The sequence below is a fragment of the Dendrobates tinctorius genome, unplaced genomic scaffold (assembly GCF_039654945.1).
Source record: "Dendrobates tinctorius isolate UK_male_01 unplaced genomic scaffold, ASM3965494v1 ptg000035l, whole genome shotgun sequence".
Lineage (NCBI taxonomy): Eukaryota > Metazoa > Chordata > Amphibia > Anura > Dendrobatidae > Dendrobates > Dendrobates tinctorius.
Window position 1 is genome coordinate 26,177,328 of NW_027361703.1, and position 15,019 is coordinate 26,192,346.

A 15,019-nucleotide genomic window follows, 5' to 3' on the forward strand; every position below is an offset into this window, starting at 1 on the left:
CACACCCTGCTAACGTGTATGAGGACAGTATAGGCCCCCATGCTGGGTATCGCTGATCGTGCTCAAAAGCCCTGGACTTTTTTTTGATCGTTGGTCTCCCGCTGGCCGGCACGCATTGCTGCGTGTGGCAGGCGGGAGAGCAATGATCAGCGAGCTCCCAGCTCATATCCAAGGTAAACAGCGGGTTTCTAAGCGTCGCGTTGAGCTTAGAAACCTGCAGTGTACCTTAGATACCAGTGCGCTGGTGCAGGGAGCTGGTAACCAAGGTAAACAGCGGGTTTCTAAGAGCTGCGCGGTGCTTAGAAACCCACTGCTTACCTTGGATACGAGCTCCCTGCACCAGCGCGCTGGTATCTAAGGTATACAGCGACGCGCAAGCTCTTCGTTGCTGGTGCTGATCGCTGGTGAGATCTGCCTGTTTGGCAGCTCACCAGCGATCCTGACAAGTTCATATCGTTGTCGAGATCACTGGTGAGTCGCTATGTGTGACGGGGCCCTTGGTGCGTTTGTGTGGAGAATTAAGACCCGGCACATTGTGACACGATTGTTAGTGGCATAATAACGAAATAATAAGAATGCATATGATAACTCCTGTTAGTGGTCTACAACTGGAATTGGGGGTGGTGTTTTGGGAAAAATCAAACTAGTTAAGTTAACTTGGGCGAATAAAGGAAATAGGGGATTGAACAGACTGAACAAACTGTGTAACTTGGATAGAGTAAGGGGAACTTGTAGGGGGAAAGGTGGTATCCTGAAGAATGGCAAAGCACAAAGTGCTAAGCAGCAGTGTATTGTAACACTGAAGGATCATATGAATTTGCCAGAGACAACGCAGCCTACGATAAAATAACTAAAGTTAAGTGAGAAGGGGGAAAGGGGTATGCTGGGCGTATTAGCTGAAGCTGACAATAGGGATTTATATATACAGCTATCGGACCCCATGCAAAATAATATGTTTTGCTTTGGTAGGTCACAGAATAATATGAGAGGCAAAAGAGACCTAAGCTGAGCATTCAAAGAGTTAGGGTTATGCTCGACATCACTATAAGATTAAGGATAGTAACATGTAGCAATGATTTCAAAGTGTAGAAATGTTAAACTTTGGACAGTATAACAAAGCTATAATGTTTTATATAGTCATGAGTATACAATCGCGAAAGTCCATGCACTTATCCTTCTTAAAGGTGAAAGCAATAGGCATTTCACAGTCTTGAACTTAGAAGGTGAATGGAACTCTTGCGTGCTTCTAGATAAATGAAGGTCGGGAGTTGTACTTCTTGAAGGCATCTGTAAAAATAAACGCCAACCGGCCAGGGATCTCACCCTGCTTGATCTGTAACCTGGAGATGGGGGAGAGGACGGCGCCAGGCCTCGATCGCGCTCCCAGCTCACCACGGGTTCGTTAAGGTCGGTGTGACTGGCCCAAAGTCTTCTCCACGTGTTCCTGAGAGGTCTAGTCCGGCCTTGGGAAGTTTGAGGCCAACAGGTATAATGTTAAAGTATTAAGTTTTATATTCCCAGATGGAGCGCTTGTAAAGTGCGTCCTCTCTCAAGGGCCACCAATTTTGTGACGCAGCAGCGATATCGCTATCGCTACATGTGATACTTACCTCCGACCGGCTCCCCTGCTGGCTATCGCTGATCGCGCGAGATTGGCCTGGTCCATTCCTCGTCGTCGGCTTCCTGCGGTGCCGACGAGCGAGACATGGACACGGGCGGAAGAAGACATCATCGCTGCGTCTGAAAGGTAAGTACGACCGCTGCTACAGTACGTCGCTGGTGAGATCTGTGTTTGGCAGCTCACTAGCGACCATTTAGCGATGCAACAGCGATCCTGACCAGGTCGTATCTTGGTCGGGATCACTGGTGCATCGCTAAATGTAAAGGGGCCTTTAGGCTGCCAGGTCATGCCCCCAGAAAGTATATTTTTTGTCTTGCTGCACTGAAAAGCATAGCATGCCAATAGAGAAGTATAATGTTGGGGGCTTGATTTCTGAAAGAACAACTGTTGGTTGGTAATTGCACCATTGTGGGTTATACAAGACTAATGTGTTCTTCCATTTTTAAAAAGCAGAAGCAAAAACAGCAATTCTGGAATTGTTTTTAATCTTTTGCTTTACGGCATTCACCCTTCATACTAAAAAAAAAAAATAAAACAATTGAGTTTTTGCACGCAGCAACACCAATGATTTGTACATTTTTTCCTTTTTCTATGTAATAAAGCATTTTATAAGGAGACATTTTTGCATGTTTTTAAATTTCTTTTAACATTTTATCACTTTTTTCTGTTAAGCTCCCCTGGGGTACCTCACCACTGGTGATCTTGATCACTGATATAAGCTTTTGTATTTGCAGTTTATGTCCCTGCCAGACAAATACTAACAGGCTTCTAATTGCAGTTCCAAGGTGGCAATTATGTGCCATTGTTAAGACACTGTCTGCTGTAGCAACTCACTGGCACACTAAGATCATGCCATGGAGGGCCATTAGGTAAGCTAAAGCCATCTACCTCTTTTTAACCCTTCAGAAGCCTCAGTCAATAGTGTCTGCAGCATCTATGTGCTATGAAGAAGGGTCCGACAGTGATTGCATGTTCCCAAAAACAGATCAGATATATGTGAAACACAGATTTACAAAATACAGAAAAAATCCCAATGCAAAATGACAGTTGTAAATCATCTGATGAGACTAATCCATTTTTATTCAGTGGGAATTAGTTCAAACCAATTCTGTGAAACATAACATTTTGCTCTAGAAGAGTTTTTTCTCTTTACTATACAGTAATTATGTCATATCAGCTAGCAGTGTATACAGAAAACGCCATCTATTGCAAACTATATGGAAAAATAAGTGTTACAATAACTGTTCATGAAAATATTGTTTTAACATTTATGATGCAAGGGGTAACAAAACATTTTACAATTTCTAAAACAAATCAAAAAACAAGAAGTTGAATTCTTCCATTTCCAGAGTATAGATAACAATGTCATAACATTATTAGATGACCACACTACAGTATGTTTTTATGCTTTACAAAAATCTGAAAAATTGAGATCATAATCCCCAAACCTAACAACGCCATCAAATTCTTTCTGCCATATTTCCATCTCCTCCAACTTTGCTGTTCCTCCAATGGCAAAATACGGCATGGACTGTTCTTCTGGTCATGCTGAAACTGAAGGGAAAAAAAAATAAAATAGGTCATTGAATCACAGAATGTTAAAGTTGGAAAGGACCTCCAAGGTCATCATGTCCAACTCGCTGCTCAATATAGGATTCAATAAAACATCTCAGAGAGATGTCTGTCCAGCCTCTGTTTGAAGACTTCCATAGAAAGAGAACTCACCACCTTTTGTGGCAGCCTGTTCCACTCATTGATCACAGTCAAAAAGTTTTTTCTAATATCTAATCTTCTCTCTTTCAGTTTCATTCCATTGCTCCCCATTGTTTCCATGTGCAAATGAGAATAATGACGATCCCTCTACACTGTGACATTCCTTCAGATACACAGTATGTGGACAGCAGTTAAGTCTCCTCTTAAGGGCCTGTCACACTAAGTGATATCGCTAGCAATATCGCTATAATGTCACTGGTTTTTGTGACGTTATAGTGATATTGCTAGCGATATCGCTATGTGTGATACTTACCTCCGACTGCTCCCCCGCTGGTTATCGCTGATCGCGCGAGAACGTCCTGGACCGTTTCTCGCCGTCAGCTTCCTGCTGGGCTTTCCTGTGGCGCCGACCAGCGACGCGTGGACGCGGGCAGGTAAGTAACGACCCCCGACCGCTGCGATGTCGCTGGTGAGATCTGCCTGTGTGGCAGCTCACTAGCGACCACTTAGCGATGCACCAGCGATCCTGACCGCGTCATATCGCTGGTCGGGATCGCTGGTGCATCGCTAAGTGTGACATTACCTTTAGCCTTCTTTTTTGCAAGCTAAACATTCCCTGATCCTTTAAACGTTCCTCGTAGGACATACTTTGCAGTTCGCTTACCTTCCTGGAAGCTCTTTTCTGAACATGCCCCAGTTTTTCAATGTCTTTTTTAAAATGTGGTGCCCAGAACTGGACACAGTATTCCAGATGAGGCCTGACCAAGGAGGAGTAGAGGGGGATAATTACTTCACTTGATCTAGACCAGGGGTCTCAAACTGCATTCTTCAGGGGCTGCAAACCATGCATGTTTTCAAGATTTCCTTAGCATTGCACAAGGTGCTCGAATCATTATCTGTGCAGGTGATTAACTTATCACCTGTGCAATACAAGGAAATCCTGAAAACATGACCTGTTTGCGGCTCTTGAGGAATGCAGTTTGAGACCTCTGATCTAGACCCTATGCTTCTCTTAATACAAATGTGTTTGCCTTTTTTGCTGCTGCATCACATTGCTGACTAGTGTGAAGTCTGTGATCTACTAGTATACCTATAGCCCCCGTCACGCATAGTGGGACACTGACCAGCGACCGGCCCACCTGCCGGTTATCGCTCACCGTCATGGAATAGCCAGGACATTTTTTTGATCGCTGGTCTCCCGCTGCTTAGAAACCCTCTGTGTACCTTAGTTACCAGCGCGCTGATGCAGGGAGCTGGTAACCAAGGTACACATCGGGTTTCTAAGTGACGCACGCCCCTTAGAAACCCGATGTGTACCTTAGTTACCAGCTCCCTGCATCATCGCGCTGGTAACTAAAGTACACAGCGACGCCGTGCGCTCGGCATCGCCGGTGCTGATCGCTGGTGAAGCTGTCTGTTGACAGCTCACCAGTGATCATGTAGCGACTCACCAGCGATCCTGACAAGTTGATATCGTTGTCAGGATTGCTGGTGAGTCGCTATGTGTGACGGGGCCCTAAGTCTTTTTCACACGTGCTGGTTGCTTAGTTGTATTCCTCACATTCTGTAGATGTAATTCTCATTTTTCTTGCCCAGATGTAGAATCTTGCATTTCTCACTAGTAAATAACATTCTATTAGTCACTGCCCATTGTTTAAGCTCATCTAGGTCCTTGTGAATCCTTTCACTATCTTATCTAGTGTTAGCTATCCCTCCTAGCTTTTTATCATCTGCAAACTTGATTAGTTCCCTTATCTAGATTATTTTTAAAACATGTTGAATACTGGTGCCAGGACAGAGCCTTGTGGTACTTCTTTGAAACACTCTTCCAATTGGATGTGCAACCGTTTATCACCACTCTGAGCACGATCACCGAGCCAGTTATGAATCCACCTAACAGTTGCCTTGTCCATCTCATACTTGGTCATTTTTTCAATAAGGATAGCATGAGATACTTTATCAAATGTTTTGTTGAAGTCAAGATATACTATATATACTGCATCTCCCTGATCCACCCAGTCAGTGATTCCATCATAGAGGGAAATTAGATTAGTCTGGCATTATTTTTTGCTACAAATCCATGCTGGCTCTGGTTAATTACTGTATTCTTATCCAAGTACTTACATACATGCTGTTTAATAATTTGTTCAAAGATCTTTCCTGGTACAGACACACTGGCCTGTAATTTCCTGGCTCTATCTTCTTTCCTTTTTTGAAGATGGGTACACCATTTGCCCATCTCCAATCTTCTGGGACTTCTCTTGTTCTCCATGAATTTTCAAAGATTCTGGGTAGTGGTTCTGCAATTTCCTCTGCTAACTCTTTCAGTACCCTAGGATATAATTCATCTGGACCAGGAGATTTAAATTAATTATAATTATTTAAGTGTTCCCTCACCATCTTTCTGTTTATATGGACTGTGGATTCTTTCATTCCTTCGATAGCACCATGAAGGTCAGAGTTCGACAGTCACCAATAGTTTCCTATGGGATCAAGACTTAAAAGGAAACCGATCATGTAAAAAAATGAGGTTAATCTGCAGTTTAATAGCATCTTGAAGCCCATACAGAGCCCGGCTGCTGAGAAGAAACTAACTTCATTACTCTCCGCAGCCTTGGGTTTTCAGTCATAGGTGTGGGCTGGAACGGCTTCAGTCACCACTCCCCAGCACTTGCTGACAGCCGACTCTAAAGCTCTTAGAATCAATAGGGGATGGATGTTCAGAACCTGACTGCGACTACTATTTTGTTGATGGAGCTGTGCAAAGTTCCACAACTGAGCAGTTCCAGCTACTGAATAAAACAGCTGATCGGACGCATGCTGGGGGCTGCATCCCCACCGATCAGACATTGATGACCCATGGTAAGGTAATGTTAAATTGCCGGATAACCCCTTTAAGGGAGCCTCCAACTTAGTTCTCTATTGAGGTCAACTAGGAAGCCCATAATCTAGACTGTCTTGAATGCAATGGAGTCTTTTCTTTCCTCCAAACTGGCCCTATTTTCCAGTTTTAAACTAGACCCAAAGGCAGAGATAGACCTATTTGTACTGCACTTACTCCCTGGTTGCCCGAGATATTACATTTTCAAGTATGCATTTTTCACGGACAGAACACAAACTAAAATGGGTAAGTCTGTAGACTGATCCATTTATGTTCCAATGTTAAGGATCAAAATAACACATTCAATTCAAGGTGAAAAATTCATACAGCACACATGCCTAGTTCCAGCCTAGTGCTGCCCTCTTTCACCGAGTGCTTGCAGAATATCATATGCAACAAAAATCAGCGATCTCTGGAGCTTCTCCTGGCAAACCATCAACATGGCCTAAGATACTTGGCACTCCAAAATGAGTGATTAATATTTTATTAGGCAACCCAAGAGACCCACTGATGATTCAGCCCCAAGACATAGGCCTTTATCAAACATGGATTGCCCATACAATCTAGTAAGTAGTCTTTCAGGTACCAACTATGGAGCAGCAAATCAAAGTTGTGTGGTGCAGATGGACAATGACCCAAAACATACTGCAAAAGCAACCCATGAGCTTCTTATGACAAAGAAGTGGAATATTCTGCAATGTCAAGAGTCAATTACCAGATCTCAACCCAATTGAGCATGGATTTCACATAGGTAAAACTTAAGGCAGAAAGACCAACAAACAAGCAACAACTGAAGTCCAGCTACAGTAAAGGCCTGGAAAAGCATTACAAAGGAGAAAACCCAGAGTTTGGTGAAGTACATGGCTTCCAGACTTCAGGCATTCATTGCTAGTAAAAGGATTCCCCACAAAATACTGAAAATGAACATTTTACTTTTGGTAAAGTTATTTAATTACTTTTGAGTCCCATAAATGAGGATGCTTTACAAAAAATGGCTGCAATTCCTAAACATTTCACATGATATTTTTGTTCAACCCCTTTACCCTTAAGGGTGGTTTGCACGTTAATGACCGGGCCAATTTTTACAATTCTGACCACTGTCCCTTCCTTTATGAGGTAATAACTCTGGAACGCTTCCATGGATCCTAGTAATTCTGACATTGCTTTCTCGTGACATTTTGTACTTCATGTTAGTGGTAAAAATTCATTCTTTTAACTTCTATTTGTGAAAAAAAAAACGGAAATGTGGTGAAAATTTTGAAAATTTTGCAATTTTCCAACGTTGAATTTTTATGCCCTTAAATCACAGAGATGTGTCACACAAAAAACTTAATAAGTAACATTTCCCACATGTTTACTTTACATCAGCACAATTATGGAACAAAACATTTTTGTTAGGAAGTTATAAGGGTTAAAAGTTGACCAGCGATTTCTCATTTTTGCAACATCATTTTTTTAGGGACCACATCACATTTGAAGTCACTTTGAGGGGTCTATATGATAGAAAATACCCAAAAGTGACACCATTCTAAAAGCTGCACCCCTAAAGGTGCTCAAAACCACATGAAAGAAGTTTATTAACCCTTCAGGTGCTTCACAGGAATTTTTTTAATTAAAAAAAAAAAAAAAATGAACATTTAACTTCAGGTCCAATTTTTTTTTAATTTTACCAAGGGTAACAGGAGAAATTGGACTGCAAAAGTTATTGTGCAATTTGTCCTGAGTACGCTGCTACCTGATATGTGGGGTGGGAAACCACTGTTTCGGCGCATGGAAGATCTCAGAAGGGAAGGAGCGCCAATTGGCTTTTTCTACGCAAAATTGGCTGGAATTGACATTTTGGAAACTAGACCCCCCAAGGAACTTATCTAGATGTGTGGTGAGCACTTTGAACCCCCAAGTGCTTCACAAAAGTTTATAACGTAGAGCGATCCCAAATCATGAAGATTTGATCACTATCCGAATGTTTTTGAACCTAACTGTATGTTTGGGTGCTAAGCACACAGGTCTCTCGTTATGAAGTCATTTTTTTTTTTTTTTTTAAACTCATCTTGTGAGGACTTCCTTGCATTTTTTTAGATTACATTTCTCTTTTTTCACACGTTGGGAGGTATTAAAAGTCTGCAGATCATTTTAGATGGGTCCTTTGGACCTCTATATATATATATTGTACTGTGTGTAATCTGACTTGCACACTTATGTCACAGTTATCGTGGTTCTGGTACCATATGTGGTGGTAACCTTGCCCATATCCATGCGGTAATAATTCCATTTTTATCATCATTATTTTGAATAAAAAGTAAACCATTTTTTTTTTAAATAATAGATGTAGTGGAGTTTGCCCTTATTGTATAGGAATTATATGAAAAAAATCTGATGGTAAAAATTTACATTGAGCAAACACGGATGGAAACTGGTCTGTTTGAATACGAGATAAACAGAAACTTTTGTGTACTCACCATAAAAATCCTTTTCTCCGAGCCACGTTACCATGAGTGTTATGCTGCTGTCACTAGGAGACTTGACACTAAGTGAATACAAAAAGATTAGCTCCTCTTCTGCAGTATACACCCACACGCTGGCTCCAGCCGAACCAGTTCAGTGACAAAGCAGTAGGATATCATAAACCTCAGATAAGGGTACAACCCGTCAAACCAAAAAAAACACACAGCCATCAGGCCAACAGGGTGGGTGCTGTGTCCCCCAATGAGTGGCTCGGAGAAAAGGATTTTACAGTGAGTACAAAAAAATCCCTGTTTCTCCTTCGCCTCATTGGGGGACACAGAACCATGCGTCCTAAAGCAGTCCCTGGGTGGGGAACTGGCATAGCTGAACAAAACCCCACCTAACAACTGTCTAGAGATGCGCTACGGAAGCCTGAGTGTGAATATTGTAGTGCTTCGAGAACTTATGCAGACTGGACCAAGTTGCAGCCTTGCAAACCTGTTCCGCCGACGCCTGGTGCCGAATGGCCCATGAAGCGCCCACAGACCGAATGGAGTGTGCCTTAATCCCCGCAGGGATAGGCTTGCCTCTGACACGGTACGACTCCTGAATAGCCGAGCATATCCACCTGGCTATTGTGGACTTTGAAATGGCTAGTCCCTTTTCTGTGCCCCTCAGGAAGAATGAATAATGTGTCCAACTTACGGAAGGACGTCTTCCGTGAGACGTACCTTCTAAGAGCTCTCACCAGATCCAGAGTGTTTAGAGCCCTCTCAACACGGTGTACTAGTGCCGGACAAAACGAGGGCAGGACAATGTCCTCGTTAAGGTGGAAGGAAGAGACCACCTTGGACAAGAAGGACAGGGACGGCCTGAGAACCACCTTGTCCTGGTGGAAAATTAGGAAAAGAGCTCGACAGGACAGGGCAGCTAGCTCCGAGACTCGACTGATTACTGTCACTGCGACAAGAAAGGCGACCTTTCAAGAAAGGTAGGTCAGCGACACGTCCTGCAGCGGTTCGAAAGGAGAGATCCTGATGAACACCCAGGACCAAGTTAAGGTCCCAGGCATCCAATCGCATTCTACAGGGGAGTATCACATGGGAGACCCCCTGAATGAAAGTCCTCACTTGAAGATTAGAAGCAATCCTGCACTGGAACAAAACAGATAAGGCAGAGATCTGACCCTTGAGGGAGCTAAGTGCCAGGCCTGAATCCAGGCTGGTCTGGAGAAACTCCAAAATGGTGGGGACAGAGAAGACGAGAGGAGGATGCCCGCGGTCTCTGCACCAAGCAAAAAAGGCTTTCCAGGTGCGGTAATAGATGCGTAACGATGCAGGCTTCTGGGCGCTAATCATGGTGGAAACCACATGTTGAGAGAACCCAGCTTGGGTTAGGACCCAGGATTCAATAGCCAAGCTGTTAAACACAAGGCCCCTGAGTTCTGGTGGCAAATCGGACCCTGGGAGAGCAGCTCTGGTCATTCTGGTAGTCGCCAGGGAACGTCGACAACAAGCTGCACCAACTGCGCACACCACTCCCAGTATGGCCAGTCCGGAGCTACTAGGATCACTGGAACTCCCTCCGCCTTGATCTTCCTGATGACCCTCAGAAGTAACAGAAGTGAGGGAAACGCGTACGGAAGACAAAACTGGGACCACGGAAGAACCAGTTCATCCTCCCCAATGGCTTCTGGATCCCAAGACCGAACTATGAACTCGTGCATCTTGGCATTTAATCTTGAAGCCATCAGATCCACATCCGGAGTCCCCCAGCAGAGACAGATCTGTTGGAAGACCTCCGCATGAAGTGCCCTCTCTCCCAAGATGAGACCCTGATGGCTGAGGAAATCCTGCTGTCCAATTTTCTGCACCCAGGATGTGAACTGCTGAAATGACCAAATGGATCCTCTCGGCCCAGCGGAGAATGTGAACCGAATTGCCGACTTGCTGCGGGTACCTCTTGATGGTTGAAATATGCCACGGCCATGGCATTGTCCGATTGTATTCGGATGGGACGACCCGCCCGAAGATGATGGAATCCCTGCAGGGATAACTGGATCGCCCTAATCTCCAGAATGTTGATTGGAAGTCACAATTCCGGAAATGACCAGCGTCCCTGGGCATTGTGGTGATGGAAGACAACCCCCCCAGCAGAGAAGACTGCTGTCGGTAGTGACCACCAGCCATTGGACCGGAAGAAAGGATTTTCCCTGGTTGAGGGAAGACCACAACATCCACCACCTGAGTGCCTGCTTGACCCATGGAGACAAGCGGCACAACTGGTCGAGCGAGAAGGGGTTCCTGTCCCAGGCCGCTAGAAGCGCATGCTGCAGAGGACGGATGTGTAGCTGGGCGAAGAGAACAGCCTCCATCGCTGCCACCATTTTCCCCAGAACCCCCACGCCGAATCGGATGAAATAAGGGGATTGGCGACAAGGTGACTGGGCTCCCTGTCAAAGGGCTAAGACCTTGTCTCGATGGTGAATCACCAACCCTCGGGAGGTGACCAGGATCATCCCTAAAAAGGATATCTGCTGAGCTGGAACAGGGGAAGACTTGTTTAAATTTATCAGCCAGCCCAGGCGAAAAATGTATCCAGAGTGATACGCACGCACTCCGCGCAGGTTTGATTTGAAGGTCGCCTAAGTTTGGCAAAACGACCAAGCCCCGAGAGTGCAGAATGGACATGACGGCCGCCATGACCTTTGTGAGCACTCTGGGAGCAGTGGCAAGTCCGAAGGGCAAGGCTGTGAACCCGAAATTCTCCTCACGTACAGCGAAGCGCAGGAACTTCTGGTGAGGGGGAAAGATCGGGATATGGAGGTAAGCATCCCTGATGTGGATGTATGCTAGGAACTCCCCCTTCTCCATCGAGGTGATGACAGAATGGAGGAACTCCATCCTGAAGTGTCGGACCTTGACAAACTTGCTTAGATGTTTCAGGTCCAGGATGGGCCGCACTGTTCCGTCCTTCTTCGGAACCACATATAGGTTAGAGTAGAACCCCTCATTTTCTGGGATGGAACAATGACCCCGTCTTGGCGTAGCGAATCGATGGGTTTGTAAAAGGACCATGCCCGCGCCTTTGTTTTGGGGAAATGAGAGGGGAAGAACCATGCCGGAGGGCGAGAAGAAAATTCTATTTTGTATCTGGAGGACACCAGGTCCCTGACCCACTCGTCGCGAACGACCAAGAGCCAGGCATGACGAAACAGGAGTAGGTGTCGACCGGATAATGCCACGAGTCTTTGAGCTGAGAATCTATGGGACCTGGATCCCTTAGATCTGGACTGCTTGGGTTGACTCTTCCACGACTGGTGGGGCTTATACAAAACCTGGGGACCCCGTCCCTACGCGGAGAGCGCCCCGATCCGGAAGAGGGGGTCGAAGTGGGCCAACCAGGGTTGCTGCGAAAGGACCGTAAACGAGCCCGTTGTTGATGGCGAAACGGTTGTTTGGTCTTTTGTTGGGGAAAGAATTTACTTTTCCCTCCTGTAGCATCAGAGATAAGCTGACCCAGCGTCTCTCCAAATAAACAACAGCTCTGGTAAGGCAGAGAGGTTAGGGACTATTTGGATGCAGAGTCCGCTCGCCATTCCCTGAACCACAGTGCCCTTCTGATGGCCATGGCGCTAGATGCTGCCAGTGCAGCATCCAGGGAAGCATGCACCAAATATTCCTCGGCCAGAGAGATCTGAATGGCCAGATCCGCTGCCTCCAGGGGAGGGTTACTGTCTTGAATGGTTTTGGTAAGGGTATCTGCCCAGGAGATCATTGCTTTAGCAACCCATGCCACGGCAAAAGAGGGGGAGAGTGCAGAGCCTGAGGCTTCAAAAACTGCACGACAAGGTTCTCTGACATTTTTAATCGAGAAACCATCTGGTAAGGATAGGAGGGTTTTGGAGGCAAGGCGAGATACAGGTTGATCACCTGGAGGGGATTCAGCCCATTTCTTCCGCAGATCTGGTGAAAAAGGGTATCTCGCTTCCAGAGGCTTCTGTCCTGTGAAGCATTTGTCCGCCCACTCCCTATGCCGCTGAACTATGTCCTGAAACTCGGGATGGTTGGTGAACACTCTGAGAACGTTTGGTCCTCTTGAAGGACAAACCGTGGTCCGGCACAGAGGTAGAGTCCTCGTCGAACTTCAAAATCTGGTTGATGGTCTCAGTGAGAGTATCCACCGACACCTGATACTCAGGCGAGTTCAGGTCGAGATAACTGTCTTACTCGTACTCAGAGCTGTGGTCGCTGCGAACCCCTGGTGAGGGGGAGCAACAAACGGATCTCATGGATGCCGAGGCGCAAGAGGGCCCGAGAGGCGTGCTATGGGTCCGTTTTCTAGATGCCTGTGTTTTGTGTGACTGAGAGGGCCCCTGTTGGCCGACGGTTCCCGTGTAGTAGAGAGACCTTCTGAGACAGGCAGACAAATGCTCCTACGTGTGGAGGGATCTTGGAGGGACTCAATCGTTTTAGTCAGTGAAGCCATGCACTGCAACAGTGACGAAGCCCACTCCGTGGGACTAGGTACACTGGGTTCAGAAGTGGCGGAGGGCCCCTGAGCGCATTCGGAATCACAGGCCTTGAGGAGTGGAGTACTCAGTCCCCGTGGCAATGAAGTCTAGCAGGTGGTGCATGAGGTGAAGAACACTGTGTTTTGTTAGCCTTCTTGGTGTCTTAGAGAGTGACATGATGTACCTAAGTATCTCTCCCTGTAATGTCTCAACAGGGAGGATCGTGGCTAATAACCCAGGGAATTACTGTAGAGAAGGGGCAATGGATGTATTGCAGCTGAAATCTTACCCAGGTCCTCTGGCCCTTTGAGGACGATCCTCCTGGTGCTCTGTGCTCCTGAACAATCCACTGAGGTAGAAAAGGCAGCTGGAAGATGTCCGCCGAGAGTAAGGAGAAAGCACCACGAGCAGTAATTTCCAGAGTCCCCTGCACATGTAGAAAAGGCGGTCAGTATGGAAAAATGGCCACCGGGAATACCAGAGGGCGGTCTCGCCCTGAACGACAAGCGCCAAGTGCATGGGCGGTGCCGCCGGTGTGACACAAACAGGTGGGCGGAACTTCCGGGTTGTGGCCTACCATGGCCTGAAGCCGGGGGGCTAAATTTTCGGCGCGCACACGGAGAGGAGAAAATACCCAAGGAACGGAGAGCAGGGCACCAACACTGGAAGGCTATCGCAGGCGAGGACCGCTTACTGTGCGCTACAGGAACCCTCCTACCGCACGTGACCTGGGCCCTTACCCACAGTGAAGCGCAGAGATAGGACTGCTCTGTCTGCAGGTCAGCTGCTGCAGCATGGACGGTGCAGGGAACCCTCCATCCACCATCCCGTTGTCCGCGAGGTGGAGCGGGACTGTCCGCTTTCTTTCATCACTGCTGTTTGTCAGTGGTGACGCAGTGGGGGCTGCACAGACTTTCAGCTGGTAATGACGAACCACAATACCAAGATTACTCTTTACGAATTTCGCCATCCGCATGTTGATCTTTTTCCTTGCGCGCGCTACGGCTTTTCCATCCCTTGCTCTGCGCCAGACGGCTCGTGGTATTATCTCGGACCAAACCAATACCATATCCGAGAAAAAACATGTAAAACGTTCAATGTCAGCAGACATTGTTGTGTAGAGTTTGTCGATTATGAATTTGCCGAGATCATTGCCACCAGTGTGTATCACTTATTACAGGCTGTTTCGCCGTCCTTGAGATGTTGACTATCACTGGTAACACTTGCTGCCATTGGAGCTCTCTGATACGTCTACAGTTGACCTCCAGACCCGGGAAGCCTAGATTTTTTCCTCCAGGCCGAAGCTTGGCCCGTTTTGCAGCCCAGTAGACATACGAATGCCCTAATACACAAACCTAAGGTTTACAAACGACTAAGAGATAATCCTTTGGATTATCTGTTTTTTTTTTCTAAACATAGCTTGAAAATTGCCTGAAATTGATACTTGGTAAGGGGGACCCGTCCGTATGTGAAAGAAAAAATCTGCTTACGTGTTTTACGACCGTGTAGCGTTTTACCATTTTTAGTGGGAATACTGGGCCATCTGACGAGTTAACCAGGACCCACGTGCCCCTACCGGTGGGATCGAACTTGGATTTTCGCACCCGAATGCGCATAGCGTCGCTGCATATGACATATCCTCGTTAATTAAACCACCTTCCGTCCCTGTTTTTGACTGAGGTAACAGCTCACTGATGCGATTGGCCCCTTCCCAGAATAACATCAGCTCACAGTCTGAACACCAGCTCACAGTTGTAATGTAATTTAACTCTGAGTGGGTTTCAATGAATGGATGGATATTTACATATGACATTGATAAGAATAGTCTACATTGACTCACATCATT

General features: G+C 46.2%; 1 protein-coding gene across 2 annotated transcripts in view; it reads right to left on the bottom strand.

Moving 5' to 3' along the window:
- Positions 1–2,678: 2,678 nt before the first annotated feature.
- Positions 2,679–15,019, bottom strand: part of ASZ1 (ankyrin repeat, SAM and basic leucine zipper domain containing 1) — a 238,510-nt gene continuing 226,169 nt past the window's right edge. For both annotated transcript variants that reach the window (XM_073573352.1, XM_073573353.1), the window contains exon 13: positions 2,679–3,175. In XM_073573352.1, coding sequence (XP_073429453.1) covers positions 3,011–3,175 — 165 coding nt within the window. In that variant the 3' untranslated portion in view covers positions 2,679–3,010. The remainder of the gene's footprint in view (positions 3,176–15,019) is intronic.